The sequence below is a fragment of the Lepisosteus platostomus genome, chromosome 9 (assembly GCF_059453375.1).
Source record: "Lepisosteus platostomus isolate fLepPlt1 chromosome 9, fLepPlt1.hap1, whole genome shotgun sequence".
Classification (NCBI taxonomy): domain Eukaryota; kingdom Metazoa; phylum Chordata; class Actinopteri; order Semionotiformes; family Lepisosteidae; genus Lepisosteus; species Lepisosteus platostomus.
In genome coordinates this window covers 23,997,497-24,016,273 of record NC_142619.1, presented here as the reverse complement: position 1 = coordinate 24,016,273, position 18,777 = coordinate 23,997,497, and the positions used below count along the sequence as shown (strand labels likewise).

Here is an 18,777-nt window from a genome sequence, read left to right as displayed (position 1 = left end):
ACAAGCTATTTATTTTAGCATTTTTTTATAAACCAGTGCATTTTTCATAGTTTTACCAAGCAGTATTTCCAAGGTTGGTCCTGAAAGGTTTTTGTTGCTATGCAACCACCAAGTTGTGCTATTTTTTAATAGTCAGTTTTTAATGAAGAACAAGAAAAACATTTAGAAACACTAGACAATAGTCTTATCACTTCTCATGCTTCACACGTAGAGTGCATGCACCATGAACTTGCCAATCAATAAAAAGTCATCTCAGATGACCTGACAACAGCTGAATAAATGCAATTATATTTTAAGGGATAGCATATACATATATTTATTTACAAACTGCTTGCTGTACTTGCTATTTTACAGTCCACCTACAACATTGATTCACACTTTTCAATTGAAAGTAACTGGTTCCAGGACAAATAACTACTCATCCTGCAGAAGTTTGAAACATTACTCATGTATTAAAAAATGCAACAATTAAAGATAAGATAAGATCACTTGATTGGCCATATACAATTTCTTGTATTAGAAATTTGTCTTTTCGCATACCCCAACTTGCTCTCCATGAGACACACAGACAGGGAGAGAAGCTTGGGATCAGAGCGCAGAGTCAGTCATTTAAATTAAAGTGTTACATCAAATATCATTATGAATATACATATATAATGTTATTTACATTTTAAATAGTGATTACACAGGTTTACAGATTTTTTTGTAATATCATTACTTAGAATAATAACATACGCAACTCAAATTAATTCATGTAATTATTTGAGTTGAGAAGAAAATGCCAAAATGCAATGAATAAGAATCTCTCTCTATATACTGTATATACACTACATATATTCAATAGATATAATTTAATTCAATCTGGAATAGTGAAAGACATGACCATACCCATTTAAGTAATTAAGATTGCCTCGATACTATCAACATTGTTGATGGTGGTCTGTCTTTGAGAGAAATAGCCTGGGGAATTAAATTTTCTGCTTCAACAATCATCCAACTAGTTAAAATTGGGAAATTAGCTCAACGAGAGACAGGCAGCATCCTGGAAAAAAAGGTCACCAAACCAGTCCAAGACCAGTACAGTACATCTGTCTGATCCATTTAGCAAGCTACACAAGACGTTTTAGGAAATTCTAGGAATAAATAACCAACACACCATCAGAATGAGTGCAGCACACAGTCTGCTTGACAATAGTCTGCATATTTAGAGACCACTCAGTTGTGACATGTTGACAGCTAAGAGAGAAAATCAGCATCTTCTATTGTCCAGAGAACATTGCGGTGGTGGCAGAGAGAATACTAGAGTATTTTATGCACTGAAGAATTCCATTTTTTTCTCTTGACAGATCTGAGAAATATGGTGTGAGCAGACAAGTTTAGCATTATGCTTAGGAAGTGATAACTGTTGGGTGGGGGTGGAGTTGAAATGTATTGATGAATGGAGGACTATCCTTTAATACAAGAACTTCTTTGCTGCAGTTCGAAGATGACTTTAGTGCTGAGCAATTCATTGATAAACACATTTCCCATTTTTACAAGCAAAAAATCTGGAATTCTAGAATTATTAAGGCCAATACAGCATCACACAGTGCTAGGACTACAATGGCATGACTTCAAGAGAACAATTCTGAGCTCTCACTGTGACTAGCTTTTAACCATGACTTCAGTCCAACAGAATATCTGTGATACCGACTTGTCAATGACATAAAAAAATGAGCACTTCAAGTCTTTGGCAGCTGCTGCTGTAAAGGAAGGCTAACATCCTACTACAGTATATCCAGAGGTGGATCAGGTCAGTGCTTTAAAATTGTCAAGATGTATTAATGCTCAGAGAGGTTAAAAATGATCCTTTGATTTATACTTTATTTATTTTTTTATTTCTGCTTATAATGTTTCATTAACTCAGACTTGAATGTTGCCTTTATTTTGAGCATCAATATATATATACTGATGGAAAAAAGAAACGTAACACCTCCTCCTCCACATTCTAGCCCTCCCATCTGCAACAAACAGGGTGAAGAGTGACTCATCCCTGAAGAGGACCAGATGCCACAGCTGTCAAATCTATCGTAGCCTCAGTCTGGCCCAAGCCAGTCGGGTGTGACGTATAGGAGGTGTGAGCAGAGGGCCTCTGACAGGTCACCTTGCTTGAAGACCAGCAGCATGGAGCCTCACTGTCCTGTCACTGATAACGGCATTGTGTCTGCTGGGAGTCTCAACAGCAGTACGGGTGGCAGATCTGAAACAATCTCTTAGATGGACCAGTCTGATGTTTCGGTTCTGCTCTGATGTGGTCATTCGAGGGTGACCGGATCTTGGACTGTCATTACGCTGGGCAAACGTCCCGAGATCGAATTCTTCCGCGACGGGGGTACCTTTAAAGCGGAGACGACGGCACCGAAAATTTTTGGCGCGCCCTCTCTTTAAAGCCCTGGCCAAATACGAAGACAGCACGTACAGTTATAATTCAAACGGAATTAAAAACTACACATCCCAGTTACCATGGTGGTGCTTGTGATCATTGCGTTTAACCAACGAAACAGGGCGAAAAATCAGTCACATGACTTTGGGGCAGAGTTTCGAAAGCTTAACCTATCAGCAACAAAGCGAAATTTACACGATAGGCTACCTCAAACTGTCAGTTACACGACTGTGTATGTCGCTTAAGCCACTCCTATTTGGCATTTTAGTTATGGAGGCGAGAAGACGCCCCCCCCCCCCTCTCTGGGTGTCTGATTTGCCGCCATGTTTAACCGTCCGTGTCCGAATCGCAGTAGCTACGCGTACGAAATAAAGTTCATCCCAGCTACAAAACATATATATTTTTGTGGTAAGAGGGCGCAAAACATCAGTATTTACTGCTATTAATTACTGTACGATTTATAGTTGAAATCTGAGCCTAGATATAAAGTTAGATATAAAGTTAAAATCTCGACAAAGCAATGTAGGAAATACAGAGAAAAGAAATCCTTTCTGACATCTAAAATCAGTTTCGATCAAGGTCTCTAAAACGAACAAGAAAAAGAGATCAATAATAACAGTTGTAGGACAAGAAACAAAAGATAATGAAAACTTCTTTAGGCTAAAACTCAAGTTCATTCTACAAATTAAGGCAAATGAAAATTCAGGATGTTAAAGTGCTAGAGGTGTAAAAAATACAAAAATGCACATGAGTAAAAAGTTTTAGAAATGGAGCAGGTGTTGCTTTGAAATAAGCAAACAGAAAAAAAGCCATGACTAAAGTGCAGAAGAGGGATGCAGGAACACTTGCTTAGATATACAAAAAAAATCACAAAAAGGTGTATGTTACAAAAGAACATGCAAACATGTTCATCATGTACATCAATTTCCCTTCACGATCAATAAAGTCTTATCTATAAACATGAAACAGAGTGAGGAATCAGAAAATTAGCATGCATAAAAAACAGCAATTCTGTCAATAAGCCCTAAATGAATTAATAGAAACCATGGTTTCATGGAGGGCTTCTCAGATAGTTGGGCATTCAGGTAGATTGCCAGGTGAAAGGATTTGTAAACATACTTTGTTAAAGCAAGTCAGTTTTTTCTGCAACACATAAAAGACATTTTTCCAAGAAAGTTTAGCCTTTGTCACTAATGAAACCACTAAATATAGAAATCTTAAGATTTTGTTATTCAATGTTGGTAGCAGGATGAACTGTGCTAAGTGTATATTTTGTCGCAGCGCTGCTGCAAGATGTTAACAGTGAAAAAAGGTATTTAGAAATGAGTTATTTCAAGAAGAAAATGTTCAGAATAATTGCAAATCTAGCAGGATAGAGAAAGCACAGAAAACAGGCAGTTAGATTGATCAGATTAGTATGAAAAGTTATTTAGCAAAGGGAATGAGAAGAGTGACAAACTAGTATGCTTTAGATCTTTTTATCTGGACCAGGGAAAACTGATCATGTTTCTCTATAACAATAATAAAAAACTTTATTTTATATATCACCTTTAAAAGTGGCATCTCAAAGCAATACAGTAGATATAAAAACAGATAAAAGGACCACAGATTACAAAGTAAATACATATAAGAAAGACAAGCAGTTAGAGGTGCTACCAAAATTAGAAAATGAAGCAGATACAGACACTAAGTCTTCTGAAAAGAAAGGTTCTGAGGTTAGATTTAAATGCACTCAGGGTACGTGACTGATATCACTGGGAATACAAATTGAGAGCTCTGGGGTGCAGCTAGAGAAGACCCTGTCACCCACAGAATGTAGATGTTCTTGAGGACAGCTAGAAGACCAGTCAGACGGACAAAGGTGGGGAGTAGACAGATAATAAGCCATATACTGTAGGTACTGAATGAGGATGAGGATTTTGAAGTTGACTCGAAACCTGATAGGTAACCAATGCAAGGACTTGAAAACAGGTGTAATGCATCCCTGATAGGATTCTCGCTGTCATATTCTGAACATATTGAAGATTGCTCAGTGTGGATTTAATTTCCCCAGTGAACAGGATGTGCATTTATTAATTCTAGAAAAAAAAGCCTTTCTTGATTTCTCTAGTTCTTAGTTTATCTAGTTCCCTTTAAAATAAACTATTATTCCACAATGCAGAGTATTACATGGACAGTATTTACACATTATATTTGTGATTTAAAGAAATGAACACAAGCAGCTTTTCGAGATTTAAGTGTTGGCTGAGTTATTGCAGGATAAAAAACTAGAGATGTTGGTAAGAAGATAATTTTGGGATAGCTGAGGAATACACTGATAACAAGAACACTTCCTAATGGGGTTAGGCATACTTTTGATGAAGATGATGAAGTTAACAGACTGTATGTTTACATAGATACTGAAATGAGGATTGTATTTTAGATTTTGTGTAGTTGCTAGCATTGAACTGTGTGTTGGATGCACATGAATTGAAGGAATGGGCAAACATCGCTGATGCGGATCCACAGAGCCAGCATATTAAGATGTTTATAATTAGAGGCAATTTGTTTAAATAACTAGGTATGGATACTGATGTGCAAGAGAGGTGGAAAGGCTGTTTACTTAAGCCAGCACTATAAAATATTTTATTCTCAGTGAGATGCTGCCATTTCATAGTGGGTTTCTAACACTGTGTATAGTTCAATCCACACAGTGCCTTTACTTCCATCCATTTCTAATCTCTTTATCCAGTACAGAGGATTTGGAGCCTATCCCAGTAAGCAACGGACACAAGGCAGAATACACCCTGGACATAGCGCCAGTCCATCACAGGACAGACAGACACAAACACACACACACCAGGGCCAGTTTTCCCATAAACCAATTAACTTACCAGTATGTTTTGGAGTGCGAGAGGGAGTCATATCACACATATGGAGAAAAACCATGTAACCCAGAGAGAACATGCAAACCCCACACACACAGGATGGGACCTGGGACCCCAGTGCTCCAAGATAGCAATGCTAACCACTTTGCCACCATTATAAATGGATGGATATCTTAGTTATCTTTCTAGTTCACAGGTTTGCATGCAAAATTTAATTTTGAAAGCCACTGAGACATCAGGTACTACTGTTGTATTTATGAAAAAGAAACAAAACAAAAAGCATACTAACAACTGTGCCATCCTACTCTTTAGTTAATACAATTTATTATTTATAAACAGTTAACATTGTTAGCAAAATTTTTTGAATTATATTTAACCCTATTTTTTCTTTAGTTTTGTATTTAACTTATTATATGATAGTCAGATTTAATGTATATTTGAACAATGAAAATATATTTTTACAAGATGCGGGGGAAAGTGCAACAAATTATTACAGTGCTAAATTTAATATTGATTGCTAATAGTTTATGCTAACACCTAACTTTCTTAATTAGATGTATTTAAAACAGTGAACTAAGTGTAACATACCATTCAGAAATACAATCGAGAATAGTTTTGTGGTGTTTGTATGGATGAAACGTTTCTAAAATGTATAACGTAACAAAATTAAAGACGATTAAAATCTGTAATCTTTCCACTTGTAATGTCATTAGACAGAACAAGAAGTTTCTGCTTTGTCTAAGGATGGTATCAAAAAGTAGTCTAAGTGGTGAGAAAGCTGTGCTTAATGATAATTAAGTGACTTAAAAGTAAAAAGAGATGGTTCATATTGCTTGATTAATTTTAAAAACTAAGTTATAAATGCAGACGCGATCGCTGCCATAAGTGCTCCAGGCAGTAGAACGTTCGTTCTGTACTGCTGAGCTCCGCGCCTCCTCCCTCTCTCGGTGCCGCGCCCCTCTCTGACGGAGCGCAGTGGGCGGTACGCTATTTTCAGAGCCTCTGATTGGGAAAAAAAGACCTGCTGATCAGTTTCACACACCAGGAAGAGAAAAGAATGGGATTTTTTCTCTTCGAAACGTGTGTTGTCTTTATGAAATTCGTGTATTTTAAACGTTTAATTAAGAAGTAAAAACCTTACAGCGTACACAAAGATTCTGAGCTGATCACGAGGAAGAAAAATCACCCATTTTTCGCGCATAAAAAGTGGTTTTTACCTCTCGAAACCTGTTTTTATATGTTTTAAAGTCGTGCAATGTCTAAGTTAAGCAGGAACACATCATTATATCTCATTATTTATTTATTTTTTTTTTAATTTAAAAATCGTTTGCCCAGCCTACACTGTCATCTGTCCTGCTGGTCTGCTGAACCTTCTCTGCAGTCGGGACACAGTGGAGCGGTTTACTCCATAGTGTCTGGGAACGCTGGCACATGACATGCCTGCCTGCAGCATGCCAATGGCCCTCTCCCTTGCTTCTGGTGACATTCGAGGCATTATGGAATACACAGAAATCTGACTAAGCGTGGCCTTTTTCTTGCAGTGACCTAAGCTTTGAATTAAGGCCTTTTTAAAGGTGACCTGATCAGGCATTGTTCCACCTGGACCTCGTTGGGTAAAAGTGCACCTACAGTAACAAACTTTCGTATGATTGGCAAGTTGCAGTGCCTCACTGCACAAGCTGTGCATAACTATAACTATAGTATTCTCATCCCAGAAAATGTTGTGTTCCTTTTTTTCCCATCAGTATATACAGTATACAGTGCTGTTTGTAGACAAAGATGTGCAACATAAAAGTGATCCAAAGTAGTCAGCATAGCACAGCAGATACAGTGGTATATCCTATCATTCCCAGATACTGCAAAAAAACAATGAGCATATTGCTGTTCTTCAGCATGCAGTGTAGAAGTTTGACAAAAGTGGCATTAAAAGAGGTATGGCCCTTGTCATTGTTATACACCTCTGACATATAAAAGTCAGACAAACTCAAGGGTTTATCATCAGTTGTTGAAGGATGAAAAAAAATAGGAAGCAACTGAACAGCTGCCCTAATCTCATGCAGAATTACATTAACTGCTGATAATTATGTGGTCTCATCCCCACCTTTCTGGAACAATCCACACAAACGTAGATCTGGTTAGTGGGAGAATGTCAAGGAAAACCAGGTCTCCACTGCAAGTGGTGCTAATCAACCAGTACGTGTCCTACCGTCTGGACCAGAAATGAAAAAAAAAGCCAAAACTAGACTAGGCAAAATTGTGCTGTAGTAGGTACCGTTCTTCAGATTAAATGATAACAAGATTCTGACTACTTGTTCACTAAAGATCCCTTTTCAAAAGAATAGGGGTGTTAACCTTAATATAACACCAAAATCCTACGCTGGGCTTATACTGTATAAGCTGCACTTTCTGACGCTCTGCCTTAATTCCTTTGTTGAAGTCATTACTCACTTCTCTAAGAGATCTGCTGTTGGCACATCATACCGTATAGTATAATGGTAAATAATATCTGCTGTGCATCAGGAGGGTGTTGCACTTGGTGAGTGATGTGGGGCCCCTACCATATGTAACACACATTGTGAACTGTTGGGACAAAAAGCACTACATAAAAGTAATATATACCCTAATTGAATGTTATTTATAAATTAATGATCATCATTATTGTAATCTAGTGCAATTGTTCCTGCAATTTGATGTAGCTGTAATTTTGCTGTAAGTAAGCTGACCCACAAGATAGGGGCTCCTTTAATATGTTGTTAAGGCAGCATGCAATAGCTCTGAAAATATCAAAATATTTTAACATTAGAGAATGGCTTTTTTAGACAGCCCTAGCATCTTTGTATTTCACTATTATTTTAAAAAATATTAAGATTTCATAATGAATTCCACTGTATTTCTCAGTAGAGTTTTTTTTTAAATGATACCTCTTTATATTTTGAAGCAAAGCAATTTCCTTGCAGTTATCTGCAGACATACACCTACGCAGCAATGAGAGGTGAGTGTCATCCTTATTAAGGATTAAAAAAGTACCTTACCATTCCGCACATTGTAAGTGGCCATTTGCAACTGACAGGTACAGAAGGCTTGGGGAGTTCCTTCTCTTGGTATGCACGATATTCCTTTGGAATTGTCCATCACTACCAAACTGCATTAGAAGCTTAATCACATCCGTTCTGCCTTGGATTGCAGCACAGTGGATAGGAAGCAAACCTTTCTTGTTTGGCTTTGGTGGTTTAGTTGTGTGAGAAAGCTAAACAAAAAGTAAATCACAATCAGAAGTAGTTTGATGAGAATTTCTCTTTACCAGAGCCATCAGATCAGGTCATAACTGCTAAGTGGGTTCAGTCAAACATACTAATTATGGTTTTGACCAATTGGTCACTAAAGATCCCATGACACTTTTTTTTTAAGAATAGAGGTGTTGACCTCTTTGTCCTGGCTAAGTCCCCCTTTGGTTTTGAACACTCTGGCCTTCCTAAATTTCACCCTTAATTCAAATGGTGAAGCCTATACAACACCACATAGCTTAAAATACTAGCAGTTTAGAATTTGATTTTTGTTTAGGTAGCCTGAAAGTCAAGTCATTTCTATGGATGAATATCAGCATTTCCACTTTTTACTGAGCAGAAATATAATTTGGTTTCCCTTTCATGTACTCCCTACTTTCTTTTTAAAACTGAGAAGCATACTGCATTTTACCACAAACTTTAACATTTATACTCTTCAACAATGGATATGTACTGTAGGCATTATGGAAAATCTTTCTGTAGCTCTTCAAGTAAAATGTCTACAGTGTATTATATTTGAAGTTATGTTTGTTCATTTCAGTTTCATGTTTTTATGTATCTTGAGACATGAAGAGAAGTTGTAAAATGTAAGGAACATAACATATAGAAAACTATTTAAGTTTAGTTTAAAAAACACAGAACAGCTGAGGCCTAAATGTGTCTTTATATTTTGCAAGTAATGTACATAAATCCATTGTGCATAAAAAAAACATGCAAAAAGTGAGCATAGTTGTACAAGAAAAGACCCTTATTAGCGCTAAAACCAACAGATCACACACTAAGCATGTGAGAGATACCAGAACCAAACAAGTAAATTAAAACCAGGATTGAATTAGGATAGTTTTAAGGGACATTATTATTTTTATTAACAGAAAAACATATTGTGATAATGAATACAGTATTGACAGATATTTCTGAAAATGTATAGAAACCTAAAGTGAGATGTAAGGTGACTTAATTAGATTGAATGCATTTCTCAGTTGAACTGCAGGCATCGAAATAAATAATAAAATTAAGTTATCTCTGAATAGTACATATCCTGGATTTGTATATTACAGTTGCAAGAAATTGCAGGAAAGATTTCTACTCTTTGACGACTACAACTGAATTCTTAATCAATCCATCACATGACTTGGGTCTGTTTTGTGATAAAATTTCTACCGGAAAGTAGTTTCAGAGAACATACTGTACAGTACAGTACACGTGAGAGCATACCTGGGGCTCTCCAAACTGCATAGCTCTGTAAATACAGTGGAACCACTCAATGAGCCATTTGTTTGACTGTATTGTTTGACCCTGTCATTGAGAAATGGTATTCTGGGAAAATTGTATACAATGTGGAATGGTTATAATCCACATTGGTACAGTATGAAGTCCAACACACAATACAATATGAACAACTTATCTTTTTTTGTTGTTGTTGACTAGTTGTTATCTGAAGTATGGGTGGACGACCTTTTTGAAATTTGGAAAAATGAAACACCTCTATATGTCTGGCTGTATTATAAAATGGACTCTTGAAAATTGATTTCACTTATGCATGACATTATTCTGCACTTGGACAGAAGGACAGATTGATCAAGTCAATTTCTTATCACACTGACTAAAATAAAGTTGAGTTTCCTCAGAATTACTTGCAATAGCTTACCAGAAGTCTTACACAATCCAACTTAGTGTCCTTGCCTGGTTCCCCATAGCATACAACATGTATTGGAGTATTACCATCATCATCTTTTCTGTTTATGTCAGCTCCCCGATCTATCAGAAACTGAAAGAAAGTCAGATTGTCTTTATTTTCAGAGTTAGAGTAACATAAAATGTATATATAACCTCTATAACATACAGTATTTATATGTGTAGTAACATTAATATAGCTCTACTTGTACAGTTTATTTGCTTGCTACTCTCCATTATTAAGTGCTATAAGAAGCTTCTGCATTTTGTTTTCAATTTGACTTAAGTAATTCAAGAGAAAAAACAGGGAAAAAAAGCAACAGCACACACAAAATAAGCATTGATATTCCAAACATCTTCTTTCTTTCTCAGACCTTCTTGATTTAAGGCACACTCAATTGGTCTTGAAAATGAAGAGCTGAAGAACAGTAAAGGCCTTTCTACTGTATTTGAATTTAAGTTCTATATTAGAAGAACATCTGCCCAGAAATGAATAACATTTTTCTTATTAGTTTGCAATTAAAAAAAACAAGCTAAACAAAAGCTTGCTCAGGATTTTGGCTTTTGGTCTATTAGAAGATCAAATGGGCTTTGCTGGTACAGTAGAGTTTGGTAAATGTACGAATTGAAACACTAACCCATCACAACCTCTTCAGAAATCTAACATAACTTTAGTTTGATACCATTTTGCCAAAAACTTACAATACCCTTTACTAAACCCAACATAATTAAATGCAACAATCAGTGCCTCCCAATTTTAGCTGTTCACAAAATAACAATATTGATCTTGTGGTAGAAATACATGGGATACGTGGGAGGTCATGACCTTGACAAACTGGGATTTTAGATTTCAGTTTCACCCATATGGTGAAGTAATAACATCAGTGATCTGTGATCTCACTAGGTGAGCTGATTTTGTGTGTTTCTTAGGAATCTAATAAAATTAGTCTTCTGTTTGTGTACCTAGGAAGGTCAAGTTCAGCCTTTGCTGCAATCAATCGACACTTCCAGGGTGCTTGAACACAGTAGAAGTAAAGGCAAGTTTGTAAATCCAAACTACATCTGACTGAGCTTTGGACGTCTTCAATGGCTGCTTTCTAATTGCTTCTCGTGAGGATAATGTGAGAGAAAATGCCATGTTTAACATTTACTGTATATCCCTGGGTACAAGACTTTTGGAAAGCAGTCCCATCATCAGCAACTTATGCAATGTGGCTGTCATAGTATGCACAACAATGGCTGAGCATCTGTAATTTGAAAGGTGAGTGCAAATATCACCATCCCTCACTGTTTGAGATATTATAGCAAATTAACTTGCAATATCTCAGATATTTTATTTTGTGTGTGCTGTTGCTTTTTTTCCATCTTTTTTCTCTTGAATTACTTAAGTCAAATTGAAAACAAAATGCAGAAGCTTCTTATAGCACTTAATAATGGAGAGTAGCAAGCAAATAAACTGTACAAGTAGAGCCAGGCATCAGAATCAGAGCATAAAATAGTGCTTACCATGAGCGAATTGCACAGTATATGACCATTTATCTCCTGAGACAACAGTTGCTCACCCTGTAGATAGTATGTTTATCCTGCATTGGCCATATCAGTCACCTTCAGGTTCATGGAAGACAATCATTCTCAACCACAAGTGATAGCAAATGAATAACTGAGTGGAAAGCACAGCTAGCAACTATTGCTAGCAAATGCCAAATGTAACATCCTGAGATGTCCAGTTATCAAAAGGCTCCTAACACACCTTCTGCTGGGAAACAATCTCAATATGTGCAAGTTTAAATGCTTTATTAGTAAATTATGCTTATTGCTACATTAGTAAAAATTATTTAAAGTTCAGGTTAGAATAATTTAAAGCTTAAAGTTGCATAATATGCTCTCTGGTTGCAAAAATATTCAATTTTTTCTAAACTAAACCTGTCGGTTACTGAATCTCATATTTTACATCTCTACTCACATGTGATCCTTTTATTGCTGTTTAAGTTTGTTCTTTTTCCTGCTGAATTCTGTCATGAGTTTCTGATGTTGACAAAATGCATAATCATGCTGGGAGTAATGTTTTTTAAATAGATCCATCATATCTGTCAGAAGAAATGTTACTAAGTAGCAGATGTAGTTTCTAAAGACAATTAAATGAGTAATGTTTTATCAGGATATTACAGCCTAAGGAAAAATGCTGACATATTCCAAAGTGGGAAGAGGTTTTATAGCAAAGAGAGATGAAACATTGATTAAGTACAACAGATGGAGGTTGTCTGTTAACACTGCTGTTTCACAGCTCTTGGCTCATTTCAGTTACAGGCCAAGGCAGCTTCTATGTTCTAGTTGTATGTTCTTGCTGTGCTTGCATGGATTTTCTCTGGGTGCTCTGTTTCCTCCCAACTGGCAAGGGTAATGTCTGCTTCTAAATTGTGACAGCATGCATATTTGTGTTTATTATCTGCAATGGATTGACATCCTTCCCAGGGTGAAGTCTCGGCCTGTGTTTGCCGGGTTAAGCTCTGTCTCACTCCCTCCATAAAATAAAACAGGTACCGAAATAGACCTAAATACCTAATTGCACATCTTACAAGTGGACAGTAACGTGGCTGTGGAAATTTCATTTATAATATATAAGGATACATTAAATTATGCTGACAAGATTAATTGGTGTCTCTAAATTAGCCCTGTTTGCATGTGTATGCCCTATGCCTGTGTCTGTCTGGTTAGACACCACGTTTTTTGCAACACTCTATAGAATGAAACAGCTTTGGACAATTGATGAAAGGATACCGGAAGATTTAAATCAGTGCTTTATAGTCTGTACCTAGTGATGTACATGTACAGTATGTGGTCAAAAGAAAATGAGCAGTTAATGTTTTGTTAGTTTTATAGTAAAGAATAAAGACTGTTTTCAGGCCTGTTCCAGGAAAATGTGACATTATAATGGAATCAGTATTCACTGATGTTTTAGTTTGAACATTTTCACGTGCTCCATCTTTCTAAGTAAAAACAATTAGTTGTGATCCCTTCTTTCATTCTAGATCTATATTTATATTCCCAAAGTAATATTTGATAAGCTCATCTTGGCAAAATAATTAAAAAATAAGAAATATTTTTTAATTATTGTTAGGTTGTTCAAACAATAGGTAACTTTTATCTGCAACATATGAATGCTGGTAATGTTTTATAAACTGTTATAAACACGGCAATTGGAACTGTGTCAATATAGTATCTTTCAAGTATCCAGTAATGCAGTTTTGGAAATTCATATAATTTATAATATATGAGGATTAAGACATTGACTAGGTTAACTTATGTTTCTAAATTGTCAGTATAAATATTGTACATGTACAATATAAATATGGATTGTATAAATATTCAGAACACAAGTTTAGTCAATAACATCATGAACAAATATGTGCATAAAGTTTGTTTTCTATGAAAATAAAAAGTTAAAAACATTAGCTATAACAAAATCATGCATATTATACAATTCAACAACGTCACATTGAACAATACAATATTCTGAGCATAAGTAAAATACAAAGGGACTGAAATTATTTGTGACTGTGTACTTAAAGTTGAATATATCTCACATGACACAATACACTTTATCTCATCATTAGGATAATAAAGGTACAGAATTAATCTAATCTTTTGTTTAAATGTTATAGAGTTGGATATATTAGGCCTTAGCCTGCTGTGAATCCAGAAAGGAAAAATGATAAATAATTGAAGAAAAGCCATAGCAGGGTACACAACGTCCTTTGAGACTGGATAGGATTGTGAACAGGCCGACCACACTGATACCAGAAAACATGAGTATCAGCAGATTTGCACCAGTTTGTATTGTGCACATGTAAGGCTACAAGAGTTTAATTTGACTGTGGTTTGTATTTTAAAATTCTCTCTTAAGCGATCCAGTCACTTACTGTAATAACAACAATATAGAAGAGCAGTTATATACTGTACTTAAAACTGTGTAAAGGCAGGGGGTCTTTGTCTCTGTTCAAGCATTAAGAGACTGTTTGCAAGACTTTACATGGGGAACTCTGTTACCTCCCACTTACTAAACTTACTAAGCTAATTTGTGTCTCTAAATTTGTCAAAATGCAAAATACTTATGCTCAGCAATGAACTAACATGCTGTCTAGGGTGAAGTTTCAGTTCCTTTTTCTCAAAGCGACCAAGCGTCTAGAGATAGACAAGCTATTTACAGCATATGAGGGAAAATAAACTCTTTGAAATTACATAGTTTTGACAGAAATTACATCTTTTATCCTCTCTTTTCAAGAAAATCTTCTCATTAAAATATTTAATAATCTGAAACTAACCTTGAAACGGTGAAATCTTGGAGATTATGACTTTACTTGTAAGTGTTGAAGCAATCGGGTACAACACATTTTTATTATTCATTTTCCTCTCTGTAAGTTGAATACAAAATACTGTATAGTGCATCATTGAGAAGGTGTCATCCACTTTATTCCAGCAGCCACATCACCCTGCAACTCACAACTGGCAGCCCACTGAAGCTCAGCAGGTGTGAGCTTGGCCAATACTTGGAAGGGAGACCTCTTGGGAAAAACTAAGGTTGCTGCTGGAAGAGGTGTTAGTGGGGCCAGCAGAGGGCGCTCACCCTGCAGTCTGTGTGGGGCCTAATACTCCAGTATAGTGCCGGGGACACTAAATAACCACTGTCCTTCAGATAAGACTTAAAACCGAGGTCCTAACTGTTACAGTTGCCAGGAAAGTAAAGGGAAATCCTGTGCAGAATGTAATGCCGAGTCCAAAAAACAATCCTAATTCGTAAACCAGAAATACGTAAATCCGAGTTTCCGAAAACCAGTAGATAAGGGAACCGAGCCAAACATGCAATCCAGAAAACTTAGGTCACAAGGAGAAAGACTAGTCGAAACCAGGAAAACAACAGAAAAATAAAGTACACCAAGTATATGGAAGGACAGCTTCCAAAATACTGAGCAGGGATTGAAGAAACCGGACTTCCTGAAACAGTGAAGTGCAGGGTTATGTGGTGACGATACTGGACAGCTGAGTGGCCAGGTGCTAAGAGGAGATCTATGCTTTCTTAAGGGGATAGTGTGTGATTTAACACTTACTCTTTTAAAAAATCCCAGGGCCTTGACTAATCATGACCTCCCAGTAATCCTTATCTATGAATTGGCTTCATCACTTTGTTCTCCTCCCGACTGATAGCTGGTGAGCGTACTGGCGCACTATGGCTGCCAGAGCATCATCCAGGTGGATGCTGCACATTGGTGGTGGAGGGGAGTCCCCATTACCTGTAAAGCGCTTTGATTGGAGTGTATAGACAAGCGCTATATAAGTGTAAGCAACTAATAATAATTATTTATTCTGACTATGGTTGCCACATTATAATTATATTTTTGTCTTCCTTATCTGCCTTAAAATGTGTACTTAGAATTGGTCAAATATGGCCCATTTGAATTAAATCAAAGACAACTAATAATGATTAGTTGACACCTGAAGAAGGCTCCACGGCCGAAACGTTGTGTTCTCTTTCTTCTTTTTTTCAGCATGGAATAAACCTATTACTTGTTCCTTTGCAGCCTACGCATGCTGACGCAGCTACCCACCTGAACTAATAATGATGACACACAAACTTTTCTACCTATACATTCATTCAGAATTTTAAAAAATATATAATCTTTATACTGTCACATTAGGACAAGGACATCACTATCTTTCGTATTGTAAAGATAATTATTCTGTCTAGAGATGAATTTGCTGGGATACATTTTTTTTTATCAAAAGAGATGATTAAGGATAATTTTTTGGGATGTGTAATAGTTCAGAAAAGATAGCAGTTCCACACTGGTGTAGCGGCGAGGCTTATTAATAAGAAAGAATTAAGTGTTCTGAGCTTTCCCAAATGAAGCCTCATCTCTCTGTTCATCTCTGTGGTGCAATCACAGAGAAACTATTCATTCAGGCTGATTTAAGGTTTCCTTTGATAAGGGACAGCTCCCAAAGGGGGATGCACTTAGCTAAGCCTGGCTATCATGATCAATGGTCATCCATTGGCGCCTATCTGTCTAGGGAGTGCCAGATGGACATCTGGACTGCATTCTTAAGTGTCAGGAGTAAGTGACTCATATCTCACCTTGATCAACCAATCAGGAACTGGTAGGGCCGAGTAACCCACGTGGGACTCTGATGCCCATGGAACTTTCAGCCAATCAACGAGCTGAAGTTCCTCCAGGTAAAAACAGGCAACACAGAGAGCCTGTGAGATTTCAGTAGGATTCTGTGGACTTTTCTAAAGGGAATTCAAAGGAGAATTCCAGGGCAGGAAGGCCCAGGAGCAGAAGGCTCCCAAGGGCAGGACATTCTCGCAGCGCGCCTCCTGACCATCCTTAGACTCAGCCCGGACAACCACGGAATGGCCAGTGTGTCCAAGTGCCAGAACTTTCCTTTGTTCTAAGAGTCTAGAGTGGAGGTTGCCAGAGAGTAACCAGCAGCAGGCCTCGTGAACAGGTCGGAACTGTGGACAGCTGAATCAGTATTCAGAACTAGCGCTTCACCAGGAACGAACCGGTCCTCTTCCTGACTTGCTGGGACCTACAGTCATCTTTTCTCCTGTGCACAAACTTTGCTAGTTAAAGCCAACACTAACAAGCCGGTCAGTGAGCATCAGCAGCGCACCGTCGCAAGCCGCACAGCACAGCCTGGCACCGAGCCAGAGAGCGCGGATTGGACAGCAACAGCCTGCAACTGTTTCTTTGTGCCCGCAGGAGATCTGAATCCCCAAAGATTGGATGAGTTTTCAAATTCAATGCATTACAGCTCGAGAATTCAATTGTTATCCCAACCAGTTGATATCAATTTAATTCCTAAGAGTTATGTACTTGTTTTGAGTATCTAATGTAGAAGTTATAACCAAGTTCAATTACGAAAAAATGAATGATATACTGAATGTATGTCCTCTTGATATGTAACTCTTTGTGACTAAATGAATATATATCTTTTGTATTCTGATAACCCTCTCGATAAGATCTGTTAGTTTTACATGCATATTCTATGTATTAATAAATGTATCCTCGTGTATTAGTACCTGTTTGTGTGCGTTGTTTGAGTTATATTGCATGGTTGGATTCTAAAGCCATCAAAAGAATCAATTTTGTGATTTACTGCTACAATTAATAATTGTCCCAGTAAATGCCCAAACCCTACAGAACTGGTGCCTTCAGAGAGCACACTACACTGGGGAATGACATGTCATCCTCAGTCACCTGATTAATTGGTGGAAGACAATTGGTCGGATAACATTAAAAAGCCAGGAAGCAGAAACTTTCACTGGGTTGCTTATCTCTGCTGGTTAGAAACAGGAGAAGGGAGCAAGGTGTTGATTGACCAATGAGCTCATGAATATTGTTCTTGGTGAGACTTCCAAAAAGAACTTGGAAGAGTTTCTTTTTGAAAAGACACTTTTATTTTGTGAAGCCAGTATACAGCTTAGCTCTCTGGCTGTGCTTTAGAAAAGAAAATCTAAAGCTCAGACAGATATACAGTAGATGTTTTTATCTTTTTTTTTCCTGAAAGTGCGAGGAGAGCTTGAATCTTCTTAATCTGTGCTGAAGTGGAACGTTTTTGTGCACAAAGGTCCCTAAGCAACTCTGCCCGAGGCAGGGGTTTTTCACAGATGGAATAAGGAACAGAATCTAGAAACTCACAAAATGACAGGAGGTAGACTTTTTCTTTTTAGGCATGGGGAAAACATGGGGATTGTGCCCTCCCTGAACTCTTTTTTGTGGAGAGTAACTGGATGGATTTACATATTTCTTAGTTTCATTTTTTAAGTATTGGATTGAAAACCATTTAAAAATGTCATCTAGCTCTGGCTATATGTTGGGGACAGCCTAAAGCAGGGCAACAGATCCTGACCTAAACAGGAGGTAACACATACTATCTGGGTTAGGGTCAGTTTATCAGTGTAAAACTGCTCAGAAAATATACAAAAGAAAACTATGGGGATTATTGCATTGTCAGGACACTTATTACCTCACAAACAGAAAAGGACAAACTGTTGCATTACACTACAGCAAGTGTAATGCAAGGAGCAAGGTAATGTTTAAGATCCTGGAAGCTAGACAATATACTGTATGGACCCAGGACTGCCAGATGTACAAGCAGGTTTTAGGAGAGACAGAGGCACCAGAGATCAAATTGTTAACATCTGCTGGATATTGGCGAAAGCAAGGGAGTTCTGCTTTATCAATTACTCCAAAGCATTTGACTGTGTGGACCATAATAAACTGTGGCAAGTTCTTAAAGAAATGGGGATACCGGTGCACCTTGTTTGTCTATTGAGGAATATGTATGAAGACAGTGAAAACCGAATATGGAGAAACCGACTGGTTTAAGATTGCAAAAGGAGTGCGACAAGGCTGTATATTGTCACCCTATTTGTTCAATTTATATGCTGAATAAATTATGCGAATTGCCGGGTTAGATGAATCAGATGCTGGAAGCAAAATTGTTGGGAGAAAAATTAACAACCTGA

The 18,777-nt window shown here is 37.2% G+C and overlaps 1 protein-coding gene across 1 annotated transcript in view; it reads right to left on the bottom strand.

Annotated features, from left to right (window-relative positions):
- LOC148654656 (uncharacterized) overlaps window positions 1-18,777 on the bottom strand; it is a 113,043-nt gene that overhangs the window by 18,331 nt on the left and 75,935 nt on the right. The window contains exons 21-22 of the mRNA XM_088647225.1: window positions 10,222-10,341; window positions 8,322-8,536 (exon numbers count right to left, since the gene is read on the bottom strand). Of these exons, the coding sequence (XP_088503351.1) occupies window positions 8,322-8,536; window positions 10,222-10,341 (335 nt within the window). The remainder of the gene's footprint in view (window positions 1-8,321; window positions 8,537-10,221; window positions 10,342-18,777) is intronic.